Source organism: Gigantopelta aegis, chromosome 10 (assembly GCF_016097555.1).
Source record: "Gigantopelta aegis isolate Gae_Host chromosome 10, Gae_host_genome, whole genome shotgun sequence".
NCBI classification, from domain to species: domain Eukaryota; kingdom Metazoa; phylum Mollusca; class Gastropoda; order Neomphalida; family Peltospiridae; genus Gigantopelta; species Gigantopelta aegis.
This window is the reverse complement of record NC_054708.1, coordinates 7611919-7634984: the sequence shown is the minus strand read 5'-3', so window position 1 is coordinate 7634984 and position 23066 is coordinate 7611919. Positions and strand designations below refer to the sequence as shown.

Genomic DNA, 23066 nt, shown 5'->3' with positions numbered 1-23066 from the left:
AGTTCTATACACCATCACGTACGAGAACAAAAAGCCATTGTGACGTCACAGTTGTGGCTGTAAGCTCTTCAGAATTCTCACAGGCAGGTAACTTTTCCAGGGAGTTTTGAATAATAATAACATAAACCCGACTCACGCTGTTCACATTAGAATTATAACACATTCGCGTCCGGATGGGTCGACGAGATGGATTCAAACAGCTCACGGGACTTTTACTGCTGCTATGGCAACTCAGCGTTGTATATTTGAACTATTTCCTTTGAACGAATACAATAAACTACAATAAAATAACTCGTACGTACGACTTCAGAACTCGTACGCGTTAGACCTAAAGGGATTACAGTGGCGGTTCTAAGGGGGGGGGGGGAGGCAGGAGGCCGCCCTGCCCCTACATTTTTCTACAGTTATATTTATATTTTATATTTCATTTTTTTTTACGTTGCAGAATTCGAAAAAATTCCTTTTGTGGCAACGTCATTACTCCCCCCCCCTCCCTGGATTTTTTTGATATGTCACTGGATTGTCCTGATTTGTGGTAATTGTGAAATGTTTGCAATTAATAAGACCGCTGTAACGATTGCAATTACACTTTCAATAAATGCTCTTCTTTAGAACCTCATTGTCTCTCTATATAGTGTATTTCTGGCCGTTCTCATGTTTGTAGTAGCTTACATTTTAATCTCCTTTTTCGTACGAAATTATTGGGAGAAAAAACAATCCAGTTTGGACTAACTAGCCTGCCACAGATCTATATTATGAAGACCAGAAATATTAAATATACAGACATCGATATTCGATACAAGTAAGAGTAGTCGTTATAAGGCTCTGCTATTGGGAAATATCTTACAATATCAGCAAAATCATTACCAGTATACTTGTACCTCCTCACGACCAAGATAGCACATACCACAGCCTTTGATGTACCAAACACTGGTTGTCTGTGGTTTACACCTTCCCACTGAATCTAAGCTGTATTAGGATACAAACCTAGTACTTTCAAGCCGTAAACCCTTTCATATCACCATTGAGCTGCAGAGGTCAGTCATCCGATATCAGGGGTAAGTTCAGTCTCCCGTTTCTCGCAAACGCTTGCAGACGTTTAGCGAAAACTGCTGGATGAACTTGGGCCTTCCCCTTGTTCAGTGACAGCGAACGACGCTACCGTCAGCGGATAATTTGAATGGTCAACCATGTGATCATTTGGTTTAACGTTTAACCTAAAAATGATAAGTAAACTTGGACTAAATCACTACCTTAACTTATAGAGCAGCTATAGTAAAAGAAAAGTATGTAGTCAACAAGGACTAGCGAACGTTTTTCTGCCCAGTCTGGTTGAACTCGGCTCTGGATTAATCAATATCTATTTTGAGAATCTGTTCAAAGTACTGCTGGGTCAAGTCATGCCAGGGCATATCATCGCAATGATATATAATTTAAAAATTGATTCCAGTACGAGTGACCTATAGATCTACGACCATACAGAGAAAAACTAAATCTACTTGCTGAGTCAGTCCTTCTGGTCGACTATCTGAACAGACTGAATTGATCAGACAGTTAACAAACCGTGCTCCGCTCACCATCGTGAATAACACGGGATTCAATCGCAGTAAGTGGCGGCCAATATGGAAGCTGCAATGGCCGACGTACGTCATTATTGTATTTGGGAACTCAGACTACCAAAGAAATGAAAGCGTCTGCCGGCTGGAGTTGAAGGTTAAGATCATTTCGTCTGGGACTAAATGCTTCCAGACTAATAAACAGTGAACTAGACTTGACGAGTTTGAGGTTAAGAGATTGATATGTCTTATAGAGGCAGCAACGGCCCCCTTTCTTGCTGGCTAACAGTTTTAACAAAACTGGTAACCGATTTTAGCTCTGAAAATATAACCTCAAATTATTTAAGCTAGTCAAAGTGTTGAAACAATCTAAAATATGTTTATACGATATAATAATAAGAACAGATCGACCAATATTATCAAGCATACATTTTGACTAAGTGAACCCGTGACATTCCCCCGATACTGGATAATAAATCAATCCCAACATAAGTCCTAGAATTACTGGCATAACAAGGACACCAACCAAATTAGCTTTAGCTAGGATTAACTGTGGATATGACACAACTTTCTTTTCAGGCTAAATATCATATGACGTTAACATTAAGCAAACACAACTGCGACTAAGAAAAAGACGACGAAGACGACGACGACGATGATGATGATGATGATGATAATTCTTATTATTATCATCATATTTAATTTCCATGCCTATTTCCAGTTAAAGTTTTGACATGCTGTTTGGGAAATCCCTTCATAAGCTCCTCCTACCTACTGTCAGCAATTAAATATCCATTTTCCACAGGCCGGTAGGATATTTCCAAATGAGCCTATGGGTACACTCTTTCTGGGTTATATGCCTGAGGTAGCTCAGTGGCCGAGGTGCGATGGGGATACAGGATCGTTTTCATCAGTAGCTCTGCCCCCACCCCCCACCCCCCCCTACCACCCCCTTTGTTGCTACACTTTACAATGATCTTTTTGCGCTCAGGTCTAGTCGACTACCGTGCACACATCGTATTAATTATTGCGTACAAAGATGAATTCCATAAATACAACGGCAATGAAAGCAGCCATTTTTGTCACTTAACATAGACGTTGCTATATACACGACGACCGTGGATATAGCCTTGGCTAATGAAGGCTGGCTATCTACACGGCAGGCATATTACGGTGGTAAAGCCAACTGTAAGGCCACCATCCCATCTAAACTTCCCCGTGGTGAGCACGGGTTACATCTAGTAACCATATATCAGACACCAAATAGCCGTATATCAGTCTGTTTGTTTTCCGTTTCTATCACTCTGGTTAAACCAGTTGAAATAATAACCGCGCCACTGACAATAGAAAGCGATCATGTCCGATGCGTTACATCACTACATTATCGACATCATCCGAGGAGCTGTCACGTGCGAACCATAGTCGTACATTCCAATTACGCCTGCTTGGATATATCCTTGTTTATTTGTTTACAATTACAGTAAAAGCTGAACTCCAAGTAATAATACATTCCGGTTAGACAGTTTGGCTGGTCGGGGCAAGGTCAGATCGCGTGTTAATGGTGTAGATATCACAGGTTTAATACCAGAACTCGTGGGCAAACTGGGGACGTAAAAAGTATATTTAATTATAATATATTAGTGTCTGGGATGAGCTTGTTCGTACCCAAATGGGATTCAGTCACGCTATTCTGTCATCCAAAACAAGGCTTGGCTGGTTAATCAAATACACTACTCTTTTTGTTTTGTGGAATACAGGTTTTGTTTGGGTTTTTTTATAAGCATCAGACAAAAAAAAAAAAAAAAATAATAATAATAATAATAATCTTCTCATATCCCATTTGGAATGGAGAACAATATCTGGTTCTTCTGAAGGAGTTGAACATTTGACCTATCTCAGAGCAAGCAGACGACCTACCAACGAGTTAGGATCCGTATTTGCCGAAGAGTAATAATATACCATTGTTTTAATGAAGTTGGGGGGGGGGGGGGGGTGGGGGTGTGTTAGATGTAATTTTATGTAACAAGCTTAGTTGTCTTTAAAATACAATAAAAAAAAACAAAAAAAAAACAACAACATGCAAACTAACAAGCAAAAAACCACGATTAAGATTGAAAGACATTTCTGAAAAAAATATTTTAACATATTTAGCATAGCATAATGAATATTATAGCTATTTCTGAAATAACAATAAGGAGTGACACCATTAATGTTATATTTTATGATTGCCTGGGTTTAGTTTTATTCACATCTGGTTCATTAACATGCGTGCATGTAGGAATTTATGCAAAAGGGGTTAGATGGACAGCGGCTGGCGAAGTTTAGGGGAGTCAAATTATGCTCCCCTAGAAAATATATTGAATTTGTTTTTAGAGAATTTACTTCGACGTCGACTCCTACACCCTCGCTCCGCCCTGCACACAAACATTTCAAACAGAGATTAGAATATGTTTTTGATTTGTCAAAATAGACGCTTAATTGGTTTTGGATATTGCAAAGACATTTTGCCTAAGTATACCAATTATTAAAATGTATCCATATGCAATGGCTGATAACATAAATATCTCCCCTCATGTGATCTTCCGTGGAACTATCCTTAGAACCTAAGACCGACAAAGGGTTGCAGGAAAAACCATTGTAAAAGTATTGAATCTGTTCAAATCCCGAGTGATCCGAGAGACTTTTCTTCCAGTTGCCATAGCAAGTCTTCAGAGATATTATTCTAATTTCTTGTTAGATCCAGTTGTTCAATGTGGAAAATGCACAATTTGCAGCGAAATGAATCACAAGGCCACCACTCGAAACAAATGACTGCTAACAAAGAACCCAATAACTATTGTGAGGGGGAAAAATTAGATCGATCTGGCGTCTGGTCAGCAATTTGACCGAGGTTGGCCTTTTTGTACCAATATCAAACTGTCTTGTTGCTGAAGTCGGTGTTTGTAATTCGTGATTTGACATGGTGAAACAAGTCAGTCTTTGTGCATTGTGTTTGCATGCACAACAAGGTCAGTATTACGTGAATGGTGAGTGTTCATGGAAATAAATTAAGATCCAACATTGTTAAATTTACCCCCCCCCCCCCAACAAACAAACAAAACAAAAACAACAATAACAACATATATCTTATTAACGTTTTTTTTTGTAGTATTTATTTATTTATTTATTTATTAAATATAAATTACTTATTTGTTTGTTTATTTATTATTATGTGTGGTGTCTATCTCATTAAACATTATTAGTACAGGATCCTCAAAAGATCTATACGTGAACCCCTATTAAGTATATCATATAATTCTGGGTAGTCAGCCGTTGACAAAATAATCCGTCCAGTTTCGAAATGCCTGCAATGGACATCCATTACAGACGAGACGTTTCGTAATCGTCTGGTTTAGGTTACGTCTAACGTTCTATAATAACCTTATCATACCGGAAGTGGGTAAAGGCTTTTTCTATTTATTGAATGATAAATGACGGGAGGAATCACGTTACTAATATTACTAAAATATTCAATCAAGAACCAACCAATCAACAAACCAACCAATGAACGAACCAACCAACCAACCAGCCAATGAACAAACCAACCAACCAACCAATGAACAAAACACTCAATGAACAAACCAACCAACCAATGAACAAACCAACCAATGAACCAACCAACCAATAAACCAACCAACAAACCAACCAACCAACCAACCAACCAATACATAAATAAATAAATACATCATCATCAACCACCCAACCAACCAACAACTAACGAATCATCATTACACCTTCATCATTGTCATCATCATCATTACACCTTCATCATTGTCATCATCATCATTACACCTTCATCATTGTCATCATCATCGTCATCATCATCATCAGCAGCAGCAGCATCTATATTTTATAACATAACACAAACAGTCTAAAAGCATATTACTTTTTCAAAGCACGAGAGAACCATCCATCTCCCCCAAAAATCAGATGTCCATATTTGACATTTTTACGATGTTCTAAATAACAATTTTCAAAGTATTTTATTCACGGCTTAATTTAATGCAAATATATTTACATAACTCGGTTACACTGACACGAACGGGGCATAACACTTCAACCCCGACTGGACGGCAGTTTCGGGACGGACACCCTTTCGACCTTGGCCTCCGGGAGTTTATTAAATGTTTAGTCTATTTTCACAGCAGGGTTTCTGCGCCATTCCACCATTGACATGCATTTGCGTGCGATAAGCACGGTTGGTTTGACGACACCGGTCAGGTTACACGCTGGTTAATGTGAAACCGTCCGACACAGGTGTTAATAGCCAGTCATTACCTGCAGGTATCTCCAGGTCTCTAACAACAATATATTGCTGGCCAAAGAAATGTGGTCCGTTGACATGTCCAGGATAAAACCAGTACTCAAGTTATTGTTATTATTGTTATGGACTTAATACACACATGGCATGGTGGCAGTCAGAAATATTTGGTTCAAACCGAATACTTCAGTCCACCTTCAACAATATTGTTGTAAAACGGTAAATGATGAATCTGACAAAAGACGAATTCCTCGAACATTGTATTACAAATGTGGACAATAGAGTTCATAAAGTTATAATTCGTCATCGCCTACTGTCCCCTGCCCTGTCTCTCCCGCTTCCGACGCCATGTGCGTTGATGATCATAAACAAGATTTATATACCCGGTATTGTGAAGTTTGCTACACCTGGAACATACAATGACAAATAGTCTGAGCGTAGATGTGGTGGAGTGTTACCTGGAAGAAGTAATAGGAATAGTATATGTGTGCAGCTGATACCCTCTATGTGTGTGATCTGCTTGTTGATTTGAATAGAAGGGCAAAATTTTATTTTTGGATTATTTAAAAAAAAAAAAAAAAATTCATTGAGGGACCCCTACTCATTTTACGACATATATTTTTATTAGTACACAGAAACGTAATAGGTGTTGTTGTTTTTTCTATGAAAGTTGCAGTGACCGAGGTACAACACAAAACATTTGAGCTACCCAAACTTTATAGTTGCTTCACTGTCGCTACCACCGACATCTATTCATGGACACATTTACTCAGTCTTATATGTATCTCTGATCACATTGCGTTGATATGAGCACTCGTGGGAAAACAGACATATAATTACCGTATATCATATTTTTATTTTTATTTTTGTTTTCGTATTGCGACACTCCAACCCTTTTGGAGCTTTGAATTTATATACGTTTTATATGAATAGGTATCGGAAGAGGTAAGAGGGGCAGGGGGACACTGCACCCATAACTGAATTAATATATAGCTGCATCGCCCCCCCCCCCCCCCCCCGACAACTTCCGCAGCCTATGTTCTGAACCATAGTAACAAGCGATGGGCACGCATGTTAAAATGGAAACACGAACTATTTACATGCAACAATATTAATATCAGTGATGTTTAATATGTTGGAAAGCAGTAATCATTAATAATGATATAAAACCCATTTTTATTTTTTAAAATTAGGTTAAAGCTTGTCGTTGTTAGCCGCATTGTAGCGACTGCTAGATGATATGGAGGTACTAAATGTACCCTGTCGATACAGCTCGCAGCCGGACATATAACATGCATGTGAGTGTTACTTTCATAAAACGTTCCCTTCTGGGGTTTTATTTTAATATATATATATATATTAAAACATTACAACCACATGGGTTATCTACTGATAAAGAAGCAAGGGATCTTTTAAATGTGCACTTTCCCATAGACAGTACAGTACATACCACGGGCCCTGAAGAACCTGACGGGCGAGCGCTCTTCCTGTGAGCTATACCTGGCCCCACACTAAGACCAAGGGAGATGTGGTGCCTCATACTGAAACAAAGGGATACATGGTGCCGTGCACTGAAACCAAGGGATACGTGGTGCCTCACACTGAAACCAAGGGATACGTGGTGCCTCGCACTGAAACCACGGGATACATGGTACCTCGCATTGAAACCAAGGGATACGTGGTGCCTCACACTAAGACCAAGGGAGACGTGGTGCCTCATACTGAAACCAAGGGATACGTGATATCTCACACTGAAACCAAGGGATACGTGATATCTCACACTGAAACCAAGGGAGACGTGGTGCCTCACACTAAGACCAAGGGAGACGTGGTGCCTCACACTGAAACCAAGGGATACGTGATATCTCACACTGAAACCAAGGGATACGTGGTGCCTCACACTGAAACCAAGGGATACGTGATGTCTCACACTGAAACCAAGGTATACGTGGTGCCTCACACTGAAACCAAGGGATACGTGATCTCTCACACTAAAACCAAAGTATACGTGGTGCCTCACACTGAAACCAAGGGATACGTGATGTCTCACACTAAAACCAAGGGAGACGTGGTGCCTCACACTGAAACCAAGGGATACGTGATGTCTCACACTGAAACCAAGGTATACGTGGTGCCTCACACTGAAACCAAGGGATACGCTGAGCTAGCATTGTATTCAGAACCACTGCTCTAGGCACATTTACCATGTTTGAAATATAATAACAGCTTATTTAATAGTAATTATGCTTTTGCGCTGCATTCGAAAACTATTTTCGTAAATTTCTCAAGGCAAACACACACCCGTGTAATAACCTTTGTATTACACACCTCGTCTACTCCATTCACACCGACTGCTGCGTCGACAGATTCCCACCCGGACGTCCTTGATAGATAGCCGGCGTTCTGGCGTTGAGACGGACACCCTTGAGTGATCAGCACAGAACATGTTACACATTAAACAATTATGAGAGAGATACAATCAATTTAATAACGTGATACCCTCCAACAAAAGCTGCATTGTTATCTCGGTGCTGCCGTAATTGAAAATAGTTACACACCACAGGAGTCCTATCCGACAAACAAACAGTTTATGTTTACTCCAATGTACCAAGAACCCACCATTGGAATAAGATACAATATCGTTTTGCAAACAAACGACAGAAATGTGTATCATCAGAAGAGTATTTTGATTGCTCATCAGATATTCATAAAAATAAAAATAAGATTTTGAAAACATACTGATTACTTATTTGGGAATACCGAGCTGAAGAACACGCTACTAGTATATACTATAAAGGTTTGTTGATAATGTATTGTGCATGAACCGTAATCTGTGTTTTAAACAGTTAAAGTTTATTTGGTTTCACAACACTACTAGAGAACATTGATTAACTAACCATCATCAGCTACTGGATGTCAAACGTGTGTAATTCTGACACGTAGACTTCAGAGCAAACCCGCTACATTTTCCATTAGCAGCAAGGGATCTGATATGTGCATTTTCCCAGACAGGACAGCAGATACCAAGGTCTTTAATATAGCAGTCGTGGGGGACTGGTTGGGACGGGAAAACCCAATGGATCCGCAAAGGATATTCAACAACATTTGACAAAACATGTGCCTGGGGTTGGGTATCCACATTTGACCTTTTGGTTGTTGTTGGAAGGATATTCAAACACGCTAAAATTAAAATTCATAACATATAAGTGAGAAAAGATTATCTTACTTATGTCTAGTTATTTATTTCCCATGAATCTTACAGTATTGATGATCTTGCGAATTTAGTTTTTCTTAAGGCTCATATAGACTGGATGCGGCGCGTGTCTGCCGCGGCGCGATTGTTGCGTCTGCGGTTTGCGTTTGGGCATATACACTATATACGATTATGTCATTGTGACTGGCCGTATGCATTTTGCAGAGGCACGCATCACACACATCCAGTGTAGACGCTCTCATTAAAACAAATGTATCTCGACTGTTTTAGATGGACCGCATGCACGCACCGCATCCAGTCTATATGAGCCTCTAGTCAAACGGCTAGAAAACTGATATACCCAGGGGCCAAATTTGTCTAGTCTAGTCTAGTCTAGTTGATTGTTAAACTGCGTGCTACCACCACATTCTTTCCAAGTGTTACTAATGAAACTATTATAATGGTAGCAAATCACTAGCAAGATATTAAATCGTTGGTTTACTTGCCGAGTCAACAGGAAATCAATAAATTCTAAAAAAAAAAATCCTCTCATTTCAATGAATTACAATTGCTTTTGAAAGAGAGAAAAAAAAAGGATCTAGCTCAGTCGGTAAAGTGCTCTCTTGATGCGCGGTCGGTTTAGGATCGATCCCCATCGGTGGACCCATTGGGCTATTTCTCGTTCTAGCCATTGCACTATAACTTGTACAAAGGCCGTGGTATGTGCTTTCCTGTTTGTGGGAAAGTGCATATATAAAAGACCCCTTGCTACTAATGGACAAAAATTAGCGACTTTCCTGTGTAAGACTATATGTAAAAATTACCAAATGGTTGACATCCAATAGCTGTTGATTAATAAATCAATGTACCCCAGTGGTGTCGTTAAACAAAACAAACTTTAACTGTTACAAGCGAATGACGGCGAACGCTCTACCACTAGACTACATCCCACCCCGAACTCCACAGAGACAGGCTGATACTTGCAGAACGAGTTTTTTCATTGACAACCAGACGACCTTCCTCCACACTGTTCTATTCTGCTGAATGAATACACTATACGGCTGATGCTTTCTTCTGGTGGATCATATAACCGTATAGTAGTCTGAATGTGTGTAGAGCTTGCGTACATATTGACATTCCGTGGGTCAAAAACGTGTGTATAGTCATAAGGAAAAAAGAAAAGAAAGAAAGAAGAAACATGGCTTGTTTTATTTAACCATAACTTTAGAACACATCGATTAATTAAACATCGGCTGATCGATGTGAAATAATTCTGACACAGTCATCAGAGAAACCCTCCTACATTTTTTTCATTAGTAGTAAGATAATGTTTTAACGCATTTTCCCAAACAAAGTAGATATATACTGAACAGCATTGAAAACGCATCACCAAGAAATGTTCGGATTTCGAACATGAGCAATAAATGTTTTTGTTGTAAACAGCAATAGATGAATGATTGATAATGATAACAACAAAAAAGGATGCACAATCATTGATTAGTTTTAATTCATCTACATATGAAAGACACGTGAGGTCACAATGAACAGTAAATAGCGCGTATGACCACCATCTGTAGCAACACAAGCCATACAACGTCTTCTCATCGACCCGATAAGTCTGCGAATAGTGTTCTGGGGGATAGCATTCCACTCCTGCTGTAGTGCGTTTTCCAGTTCTCTAACGTTATTCATTTGTGGACCACGTGAGATGCGTGGACCAGGGTAATCCCAAAGATTCTCCATTGGAAATAAATCAGGGGACGGTGCTGGCCATTCAAGCAAAGGGACATTATTGATCGCTAGAAACTGTGTTGTAACACGTGCTGTGTGCGCTCGGGCGTTGTCTTACTGAAATATGTGCATATCCCGATGCTGATGAAAGAAGGGAATGACGTGATTTTGCAAGACGTTGTCCCGGTAGTAAATGGCATTCATTCTACCACGGCAAACATGGAGTGCTGTTCGGTGATAACTGATCCCGTCCCACACCATGACACTCCCTCCACCTCATCGATCCGTCTGGACAAGGCAGTCATTGTGGTAACGTTCTCCACGCCTACGCCACACCCGCAACCGACCATCAGCATTCCTTAAATAGAAAAGGGATTCGTCAGAGAATAGTACACCATTCCAACGTTGTAATCTACAATGACAATAGCTTCCTGCCAAACGTCGGCGCTCATTTCGATGTCGATCAGTCAGGATAGGTCCAACATATGGTCGTTGAGCACGCAGCCCAGCAGACAGAAGACGGCGACGCACAGTGTCTGTGCTGATAACCCCTCGTCGATCTTGAACAGTTGGTGCAGTCCTGGCAGCTGACAGCGTTCGATCACGAATAATATGGAGGCGAACAATATGATGATCTTGTCGTCGTGGTGTCGTAACACGTCGTTGGACGTGGACGGTCCTTGGTGGTTCCTGTCTGCTGGTATCTCCTGTGGAGTCTAGTGATTGTTGAATGGTGGCATCCAAACCGCTGTGCGATGACTCTACTATAAATGCCTACTTGAAGCATGCCTAAGGCACGTTCGCGTTCCTCAGCTGTCAACCTTGCCATCACTTGTTTAACGTTCCCTCAAAGACTACTTCATGAATGAAAGTGGCTTTTCAGAGACCATCTTTTATAGCCCCAATCAGCATGATTTGCACATTCAATTTACGTTTTCCATGCTATGCATGCGATATGTTGTGTTTTGGTGTTGTTTTTTCATGGAGGCAATAATTTTTGTAAGTTATTTATCGTCATACATGGTCTATAAGGTAGTACGGTACTTATTCATTGATATTTTTAATGCTGATATACGCCCCATTCACATTTGTTATCATCAACTGGTGGTGCGTTTTCAATGCTGTTCAGTATATTAGTCGTGGGACACTGGTTGAGACGAGGAGAAATAAACAGCTCTTCCAAGAGGTCTACGAACTGAGCACATTGATTAATTAATCATCGGCTACTGGATGTCAAACATTTGGTAATTCTAACACGTAGTCATCAGAGGAAACCGGTTACATTTTTCTTAATACAGCAAGGGTTCTTTTATATGCACTTTCTCACAGACCGGTTGTGATACACTGGTTAGGACGAGAAAAAAGCAAGCACCTCAAGCGAGCACTCAACCGATTGAGATAAATCCTGGCCCCAATATATATATATATATATATATATATATATATATATATATATATATATATATATATATATATATATATGCCTATATTGTCATGGCTGTCCCAACAATTTTCGTAACTGCTGTGACGTGGACCTTTCTGAAGTAATTTTAATATTGGACAAAACACAATATTTATTTTTACATTTAGTAGTAATTATTTGCATATTTGCTTGTATTCAGTAATGTCTGGAACGATGCCATTTATTATAGTTATTGTTTAATGAAATTCTTAGTAGTGCCGTTTGTCGTGTCGCGTACTATAGGCAAAAACGAAATTGCGTAACTATTGTTATTAGTGATCGTTTGGATGCACAACGCGAGCTACATTTAGTTGTATTTCATAATAATTTGTTTATAGTGTAAGAAATTATGTTTGTAAATAGTTGCCGTAATTTATTTATGGGATATTAGTATATTACGATCGCTAAATGTGTTAATTTAATGTTTGACGTCCGTGTTTTGGTCTTGCGGTCTTCGACTTTATTTAATTCCCAAAGTCCTGTGCATATAAAAACTATGACACAACGTTGACATTAATATTATTGATGTAAATATTTCCATAACTGCAAAGTGTGTGTACTTACACACTGAAAACATTCCATGGGCTCATAAATAAGCCTGGGATACATTTCCGTTTGATCGACTGTTTTGACATGGCTGCCGGGATTGACCTTGCCCTTCAGTAAAGTTTATTTTCCTCCAAAACTTCAATCTAATTAAAATTAGCTCCACAATTACATGTGGATCTAACACCAGCCAGTTGGAGCTCATGTACACCAATCAAAACCTTACTTGCAGAATTCTGCCAGTGATTTAAAAATAATTTGAAAACATTCGGAATTATCCTGAGGGTATACGACATGTTTTGTGTGAATTACGAATACCCTAAAACATGTTTTATTTTATAAAATAAATAATTTGTAATGTAAAACTGAAGACTGATTTAGTTGGGTTTTTTTTATAAATAAATAAATAATTTGTAATGTAAAATTGAAGACTGATAACCCACCCTTTACGTATTGGTATGGTTCGCTGTACTGCGGCCACTAAAATAGACTCGCCCGATATTTTTAGAATTTGTATGCTCCCAAATAACGTTATAAAAGGCGAAGTGTGATTGGTCAATATTTAAATTATTATTTACAGACGAAATGTTACCTGGACATTGGGGACTACGCAGTGTTGTTAGTTTTAAATCACTGGCAGGATTCTGCAAGTAAGGTTTTGATTGGTGGACATGAGCTCCAACTGGCTGGTGTTAGATCCACATGTAATTGTGGAGCTAATTTTAATTAGATTGCCAAAACTTGTACGATCGATTAGCTATTTTCTTAGTTAAACGTATCCTAATATTCTTTGTACATTATGGCAAATCATTTTATTAATTAAGTGAAGTAATAACTGTAAAAGTGATTACTGTAATATTAGTGCTTTTAGTAACTATATCCTTGTACGCTGAGAACCTGTTTAAAACATACTGGTTGCTAAGGTCTGATATATCGGTACACAATGTTTGTAAACAACAGTATAAAAATGTTGTTTTTATAATATTCCCAAAGGCTTTTTCATTAAAACTATTTTATATGAAATCAGACCAAAAAAGCAATTGTGTAGTAATAGTCTCGTATTTATGCACATTAGAATTTGTTTGTATTATTAGCTCGAATTCCCAATGTATTTGCAATGCACTTTAGCGTGTCTTTGTGCCTAGTGAATAATGTCGTTTTCACAATAATCCCAAAGGCTTTTTCATTAAAACTATTTTATATTGAAATTAGACCAAAAAAGCAATTGTGTAATAATAGTCTCATATTTATGCACATTAGAATTTGTTTGTATTATTAACTTGAATTCCCAATGTATTTGCTATGCAAAATGAGCGTGTTTTGTGCCTGGTTAATAATGTCGTTTTTATAAATATTCTAAAGGCTTTTTCTGTAAAATTGTTTTACGCAAATTTTAGACTAAAAAAGCAATTAAGAAATGTTAGTTTTATCTTTATGCACTTTAGAGATTCGCAGAATTAATTATTTCAAGTTGGTAATGCTTTTGCTATGGGCTAAACTGACGTATTTACAAAAGTTGAAATTTGGTAGGATTTAAAGTGTGCATTTACAAACTGTAAACTGCAAACGGAAGCTGGACCAAAAAGCATTTACTTTATTTATTGAGCAATTGTGTGCATAACGTAATTATTAAATGAAATGATATTTATTTTGTAACGGTAGATCTCTTCCTAGCGTGACGTAATTTCTGATTGGCTGTTATGACGTCACGTGGTACTTAAGAAAAAGTATAAAAGGCTGACGTCAATGGACATCAACGGTTGTTCTCTCACTTGTTCGCGGTCTGACAAACAAACATTAAAGACATGTCCCCTTGTCCAACTTTCTTACATTGCATACATTTAAACTGACACTGGAATAACTTTTACTTATATTTTTAAAATCAAATTTTATTAACTTTACCATCTTTATTTAATTAACTTGTTTTATGGAAGCAATATTTATAAGCAACTGCAAGCTGTTTACATTTATTGGAGATGGTCCTCACTGGTTTAATATAACTATCTGAAAGGAAGAGATTTATCCATCTATATGTTGGAAACTTACCTGTGAACATTAACTCTATTTCCGTTTACTCATCACCTTTAAATAAATTTATAATTCAGAAAACTGGAAAACTTCGTCTTTGTCACTTGTGGATGTTATTTGTATTCTCTGGACTTTGTTAATATCCTTGGGACGCGGCCACAACACTATATATATATATATATATATATATATATATATATATATATATATATATATATATATATATATATATATATATATATATATATATATATATAGAAAGAGAGAGAGAGAGAGAGAGAGAGAGAGAGAGAGAGAGAGAGAGAGAGAGAGAGAGAGAGAGAGAGAGAGAGAGAGAGAGAGAGAGAGAAAGAGAGACTGTACGTGTATTATTTACAAAATACGTCGAATAAAATCTGATCAATAATCAGATCTTAATACCAATTTTACCTTGAAATCCTCCTGTATCCAGATGGATGATGAACTTTGCAGCTTTAAGTATTTATGAAGGTTTATTATAGCAGTGTTTTGATTAGTCGAGTGTAGGGTCATTAGGACACGGAATAACGTTGCTTTTGCTCTGATCTATTACCTCTCGAAGGCAGTATAGACGCCATGATCCGATTTAATTTAGATACTGTCAATTGATAACAATGAAATATGAAAACAAAATAACTTTTAAAAATCTAATTTTTTCACGCAATTTAAGTACTCTCTCTCTCTCTCTGTAATTTCCTTTTGGCAAGAATTATACGATTATCTTATTATAGGGAGAATCCAGAATTTCATTCGGGAGTGGGAAGACATATAACTAGTCAACAAAATTCTAAAAAGGGTAAGTTTGAGTTACCGAAATCAAATGAGTAGAGCTTCCAAAGGGAACAAGATCTGTTAGAGAGGGGCGGAGGTTATAATAAAGATGCTCAACTACGGATTTTCAGGGCAGTTTAGTGCTGTGTATCAGTGATGATGAATTAGTTTTTAAATCATTAAAAATGACAAGATTTACAAACGCAGTTTCTTTTTTCTTTTTAAGCAAGTATATATTCCCTAATGCTGATCACCTCGTTGAACCCGTATACGAGGTTTCCCACTTGTGATCGAAAAGCTCTAGTCAAATATTTAAAGAGGTGTTTGAGAACACTTTCATTCGCCGGGTATATACGCCGCGTGCTTACATCAATAATACACATTTATAGGTTCTGTTAGTGAACTACTTCTGCTGGTCATAGTTTGGAACCTACCTTTTCCAACACACCGGTTATTAACATAATAACGAAGTACATTCAAGACATACTACAAATGTTTTCAACGGTGTTTGTACAGTTTAAAAACTACACCTGTATAAATGGTCACCGATTTTAATTCGATACCCAAGGTCAGTAATGTGGATGTTTGTAACATCTGATGTAGTATTAATGATGATATGAACCAGTGGTTAAGGCTTCAGAAAAGCAGTTGTGCACTGGTTGGAATAAACCCAATAAGGCGAGCACTCAACCGAGTCAAGGGCTGTACCCTCCGGGGGGAATCTCACTTTTTCTTTTTACTCCTGACAATAGCATACACATCTCAGGGTTTAATTTATATAGTGTTTCATTTGTTTATAAAAAGTAGTGCCCCCCCCCCCCCCCCCCACTAGGATTTTTATCAGGGTACGGGGTCCTGGCGTCTCATAACAAGGATAAATTTCAATATTTTATTATTGTGTTGAGACACTCAGCTACTGTACTATTTCGATTTCCTCCATAGACACTTTAGGTTATTTCCCATTACAATAGTATTAGGTCTGTAGGAATGGTATGGGGGTGGTGGCGCAAACACGTTTTTTTTTTTTTTGGGGGGGGGGGGTTATACAATCACATAGTAGGACAAAAATACCTAAATGGTTTAGGCACGTATATTAAATATATCTCTCTATGAAAATACATCATTATTAAATTTCCCTTGTTGCCGATTGGTGTTAAAGGGACATTCCTGAGTTTGCTGCAACTTTTAAGACGTCATTGACTAACAGACTTTTAACGATTGTAAATACATATAAAATATATTTTTCTGCATAAAATATTAGTGGCTGTATATTAAACGTGTTTATGATCGTTCAAATATTTGTACTAGGTTACATTTCATTTTATTCCCTAAAATTAGTTTTTTCGTATGTACGAAATTATTTGATGACAAATTCCAGTTTGGGCTTCTTACAAATATAAGACGACCATAAACACATTGAATATACAGACACTAATATTCTAAACAAGAAAATATATTTAATTTGAAAGTTTAATCATAGAAATATTTTATTAGTTGGAAACATCTTACAATGCAGCAAACTCAGGAATGTCCCTTTAAAGGTAGGCTTAATGATGAGTATATTAACCCAGTCATTTCAAACATATCATCTAAGGTTATATAACTGTAAATAAAATGTTATATAACTGTAAATAAAATGTTATATAACTAAATAAAATGTTATATAACTGTAAATAAAATGTTATATAACTAAATTCTTCTACTGTATACTGCTCTCTAGTTCCGGTCACATGACTGTAACTTCCTTCTTTTTCCATGAGCGCATCGCACGGAGAACAGGAAGCGGGGAGGCCCGGGCGGGATGAATCTTGAGGACAGGTAATGTATCTATAAAAGAGAAAACACTCAAGTTTTCTCCATTTCTATAGACATTACCTGTCCTCAAACAAGTGCAGCATTCAACAGATGGTGGTGGGTGCCGAGATCCGTAGATGCTTGTGATAACTCCCCAACCGGAAAGAGGCTGACTAGTGGAAGAATAAGGCCAACCTTGGTAAACCCTCCTCCTAGGGATGCCCGTCACAGACCAATGCAGGTGATGTTAGTAACAACAACCAGAATGGTGGCATCCGTCAGCAGTGGCGGTACGGCTCCTAGAACACATGAACCAGGAGGCGGAAGCCACATCTTATGCTGGTTCTGACAGGGTGGGAAGACGTAGCCACCAGGGATGCAGGTGTTAGGTAACCCTCACGTATTGAAGTGTTATAGTTTTTCAATAACAAGCGACAACCTAATGAGGTGCATCCGTCAGAACATTGAACAAAACAAGACCCCCGAATGTTTTCTGTCTAGTACACCAAAGATCTGTTAGTTCAATAACGACAGCCAATAACCACATGCAGTGAAGGGTTAAGGTTATCGAGACAAAAGTTCCGGCACCAGTGCGTGAACTGTGCAAAAGAACAAAAGTCTAAGCAATCCTCACCTGTCGATTCGGTGGACATCTCGGTATGCAGCCCAGAATCAGACAGACATCAACGGCGACGAGGATGGCTTGTATTCAACAGAGTCTGTGCAGCAACAACCGGACCCAGATGATGGAACCCCTCAACGTCTTCTGTGGAGATATCCCTCAGATAATAGTTGGCAAAGATGGAGTCCGTCGCCCAGAAACAGCCAGTGATGATGTGCTGAATGGATGTGTTGCAATGCAGGGACATCGTGGCAGCCAAGGCACGAAGTTCATGCGGATTGGAAGCAGACGGAGCAGGTAAACCCTCCTTCTGATACGCGGTCAGGATAGAAGACCGGATCCAGGTGGCCACCGTGTTCTTGGTAATATCCCTCAACCGACTCTGGTTACAGGAAAGGAAAAGTCTTTTACGATGTTGTCGAAAAGATCTGGTCCTCTCGATGTACTGGTGCAAGGCTCTAACAGGGCACAACGCCAAGTCCTCAACGTCCGCCGGACCAACGATAGAGGAGAGGGCCTGCACAACATACGAGCGAGGCGCTTGGTCTGGTAACTGATTCTTTGCAATAAAGTTCATGAGTAACCCCAAGTTGACTGCACGCCGATCTCGGTGAAAACGTACCAAATCGACATCAAGAGCATGAAGTTCTGAGACACGAGCAGCTGTGGCGAAACCGAGTAAAAACACCGTCTTCCGTGTCAAATCTTGCAGGGAAGAGGACTCGATCGGCTCATAAGGTGCAGTCGATAACGCTCGTAACACCAAATTCAGGTCCCATCTTGGTGGCCGAAACCGGTGTACTTGATCTTCAAGGCGAAAACCTTTGATCATTTTATGGATCTCAGGAATACCCGATAACTTCGTTCCAGTAGTTACATCACGAACAGTAGCGATGACCGAAACGTACCCAGCGATGGTAGACCCCTTCAATCGTAAAGTGGTCCGCAGATATAGCAAAAAATCAGCAAGACGAGGTATCTGTATCGTCTGAGGTTTGATCTTTTTTCTAACACACCATCGGTGAAAGCAAAGCCATCTGACGTTGTAAGCCGCAGTAGTAGATGATCTGTGCGCTTTCAAAATGGCCGCCGTAGACTGTGAAGAAAAACCTTTCTTCCTCAAACTCTTGGAGATAAAGTCCACGCGTGCAGTTGGAACAACTGCGGACGTGGATGGTACAGTCTTGACGTGGGATGCAGCAACAGATGATCCCAGTCTGGCAGCGGTAAAGGATGTGGATCGGCAAGACGTATTAGATCTGGATACCACATCCTGGATGGCCACATCGGAGCAATGAGCAACAGGCGACAATGGTACAGCTGAAACCTCTGAAGCACCCTTGGAAGGAGGATTGGTGGAGGAAAAGCGTACGCGTCCATCTGTTCCCAGCTGATGGCCAATGCGTCGAGATCCAGAGCTTCGGGATCCGGCACCGGAGACACGTAAACCCTCAGCTGATGGTTGAATCGTGTGGCGAAAAGATCGATGTTTGGTGTCCAAAGTCTGTCGCACACCCATCGAAACGCTTCCGGATGGAGCATCCACTCCGTCGGCTGTGGAGACGACGGCCGGGACAAAGTGTCGGCTAGTACATTGCAAACCCCTGGAATATGACGAGCCCGAAGTTGCAACGGAATTTCGTCGACCAGCTTGTAGAGACGATAAGTCAACTGCAGCAGACTGCTGGAGTGAGTTCCGCCCTGACGATTGATGTAAGCCGCCGCGGTCGTACTGTCTGTGGCCACCATGAGAGAGGCTTCCGTCAACATCTGTCGCCAATGAAGGATAGCGTAGTAGACTGCCAACAACTCTAACAGGTTGATGTGGAGTCCGAGTTCGACGGGAGACCACAGCCCTGAAGTAGTCTGGTTGCTTAGATGGGCTCCCCAACCTTCCAGTGACGCGTCGACGAATAGGTGATGAGTGGCTATGAAGGCCCGCATAGAGACACCTTCTAAGACGTTCGATCGGAGCTGCCACCACTGCAGGCTGGAGCGTAGATCGTCTGGAAGTGAGATGATCAAGTCCGGATTGTTGAAACGAACAAACGGGTTGAGAAACATCTGCAAGCGCCGCAACTGGAGACGACCTCTGAGTGTCAAATCCTGGGCAGAAGTGAGGAGACCCAGGAGACTCTGCCAACCGCGGAAGGTCATTGGAGCGGTGAGGGCTATGACAATCATGGTCTGGATCTTCTCCCAACGGTCTAAGGGAACTTGAACGAGGCCCAGGTCGGGTCGAAGCCAAGCGCCTATGAACTGTAGAGACTGTGTGGGAGCCAGTCGAGATTTCTCGATGTTGATAATCCAACCCAGCTGCTTGAGAAAGTCCATGATGAAGGCAACATGTGCAGTCAGCCCTGTCTTGCTGTGACACCTCATCAGGCAATCGTCGAGGTATGGGTAAAAGGATATACCTCTGCGATGCAGGAAGCGTGACATCGGAGTCGTGATTCTGGTGAACAGCCATGGCGCTATGGATATCCCAAAGGGCAGGACTTTCCATTCGTAATGCCGACCCTGTAGCACAAACCGTAGGTAGTGATGGAAATCGGCATGCATCGGAACGTGCAGGTAGGCGTCCTTGAGATCTAGCGAGGCAAGCCAATCCCCCGGTCTGATCACGGCTATGATATCTCGCAACGTTAACATCTTGAAGGTCGGAGGAGGAGACAGATAGCGGTCGTTGAAGACCGCCAAGTTGTGAATCATTCGCAGCTCTGGAGAATCTTTCTTTGGTACGAGAAAGATGTCCGAGTAAAATCCGGGTGTTAATTGTACTTCCGAAATGCTGCGAACGGCTCCCTTCTCCACCAGCTTGTTGACGGACTCCTGTAGAACCTTGATTTGCGCAACGGAATGCCGCGGTTCTCGAGGTGAAGTGGTCAATGGAGGGATGGCAGACAATTGCAGACGATACCCTGTCTTCAAGATCGACGTGACAAACGGATCTTGGCAAAGTGTCTGCCAGTTTCGCCAATAACGGCGAAGTCGACTTCCGACCATGGATCTTTCGACCGGTGTGGTACACACCGGAAGCGTCAAAACCGAATCGTTGTTCTGGTTCAAAATCAGGGGCAGGCGTAGGTTGAAGCAATCTGAGCAGTCCACGATCTGTTGGCTGGCGTCAACGTCGACCAGGCTTCCCCTGGGTCCGAGCTGGCGGACCGGATGGTCGTCTGACCGGAAACCTTCGAGAAGGTTGACCTCGAAAGGAACCTCTCCAGCGTTTAGATGGTGGTTGTGGTGTGAATGTAGACTTCCGCTTTGTAGATTCCAATGTTGAAATAAGTTGCAACGCTTTGACAGTTGCTGTCGACTGTTGGTCCTTATCATTGGCCTTCACCACCTCAGAAATTTTGCCTGCAAAAAGCTTAGTTGCTGACCACGGTTGAGCTAACAGCTCCTTCTTATGCTGAAAATCCAAAGTGGATTTCTTTAAATAAGCCTGGCGACGATATTGCATTAACATCGAGGACATCGAAGTCACCGAAGACGTCAGGAAAGCTAGCATCTGCGCTGATTGCTGAAATAGCGCGTAGCACCGTGCATCTTTTGCCTGGGTGGCCATCGCCGCAAGGAAAACGTCCAAGTAAGATAATACAAACAAGCAACGTCTCTGGGCAGTATCCATGGCTTGTACTTGTTTGTCTGTCAAATCCACGGTTGACGACTTCCCAAGACGGTGAACGTCTTCATCCAAGGACGGAGCTACATCTGTAAAGGTCATGTCAAATACCGGATACATACGGTGACCCCAAGTCGGGAAGGCGACGAAAGACGCTGTGTCTTTAAAAGTGCGGTCTAAATCCGTCGCCACCTCGGATACGAGTGTACCGGCAGCCAAGGAACGGATCACCACATCTTCCGGAGGGACATCAGTCGCTATCATCGGTGTCGGTCCCTTCTTGGACGGCGTTGGTGGATGTGGCAAGGACGGCAACATGTCATAGACTGCCGCCAAGCAATCCCTCATATTCATATGATCAGAAGATTCAGTCTCATCAATGACGGAAACCGCTGTAGGCGCTGCATCTCCAAAGTCTCGAAGCACTCGAGCACAGGCTAATCGATCCGCCGAAACAGAATTCACTGGTGAACCGGACCGTGGACGGTCCCGTCGAGAACCCTCTGAAGCGTCAATAGAAGGTCTGCGCTGCCGATCCACGGAACCCGTAGGGAGACGTGCAGGTCGTGGGGAACGGCTACGAGCCCGGCTCCGTTCCCGGCTCCGCTGCGCCGAAGATGACTTTGAAGATCGGTGATCCTTGGAGGCCGTGGAACGCCTAACTGATTGAGTCGGCTTGTCCGAGGGCTGCGTAGTAACTGCAGGCCTGTCATCTGAAGTCTTGCATCCTGGAGCCGCACCCCCCGAAGAGGGGACTTGAACCGGACCTGGTCCCAAACCCGCCGGTTGTGGTAAGGCCGCCATTGACGCCATAGTCTCTTTCAGCATAGTAGGTAGCATCGAACGTAATACATCTGCTATGGAGTCCGCAATTGACGGCGAAGATTCCACTTTCTTGGCTCTCGCCGAAGCAGCACCTTCAAGTAAGCCGCGAACTCGACAGTAGACAGGCCCGAACACAGGTCGCATCTCGAAGAGAGGCTACAAGGAACACGGCAACCCGGACATAATTCATGAGGGTCGCCGCCTGCAGTGAACTTCTTACAGCGTAGGCACGCTCGTACCTGACGCTGAACATTAACATCTGACATGATAATAAGTTTTCAATCTGTGAAAAGAGAAAGAAAAGAAACCATGACACAAACACAAAGTCGGTCAACAAAGACGCCATTTTGCAAATGGCGTCCGACACGACAACCGGCAATATAATAACATTTCATGTAATTAACACTTGGCAAGTCAAGCGAAATACGCGAAACATACGAAAGGTAACGAATAAGGTGGAAAAAAAAAACATTCCACCTAACACCAAGCCAGTCAATACAGACGCCATTTTGCAAATGGCGTCCGACACGACAACCGGCAATATAACAACATTTCATGTAATAACGCTTGAAAGTCAAGCGAATACGCGAAG

General features: G+C 41.0%; 1 protein-coding gene across 1 annotated transcript; it reads right to left on the bottom strand.

Annotated features, from left to right (window-relative positions):
* Nucleotides 1–10980: 10980 nt before the first annotated feature.
* Nucleotides 10981–21027, bottom strand: LOC121382924. The gene is made up of 2 exons (XM_041512604.1): nt 19728–21027; nt 10981–11138 (listed from the first exon to the last, which is right to left on the bottom strand). The coding sequence occupies exons 1-2, from the start codon at nt 21025–21027 to the stop codon at nt 10981–10983; spliced, it is 1458 nt and encodes a 485-aa protein (XP_041368538.1).
* Between the last annotated feature and the right edge of the window lie 2039 nt (nt 21028–23066).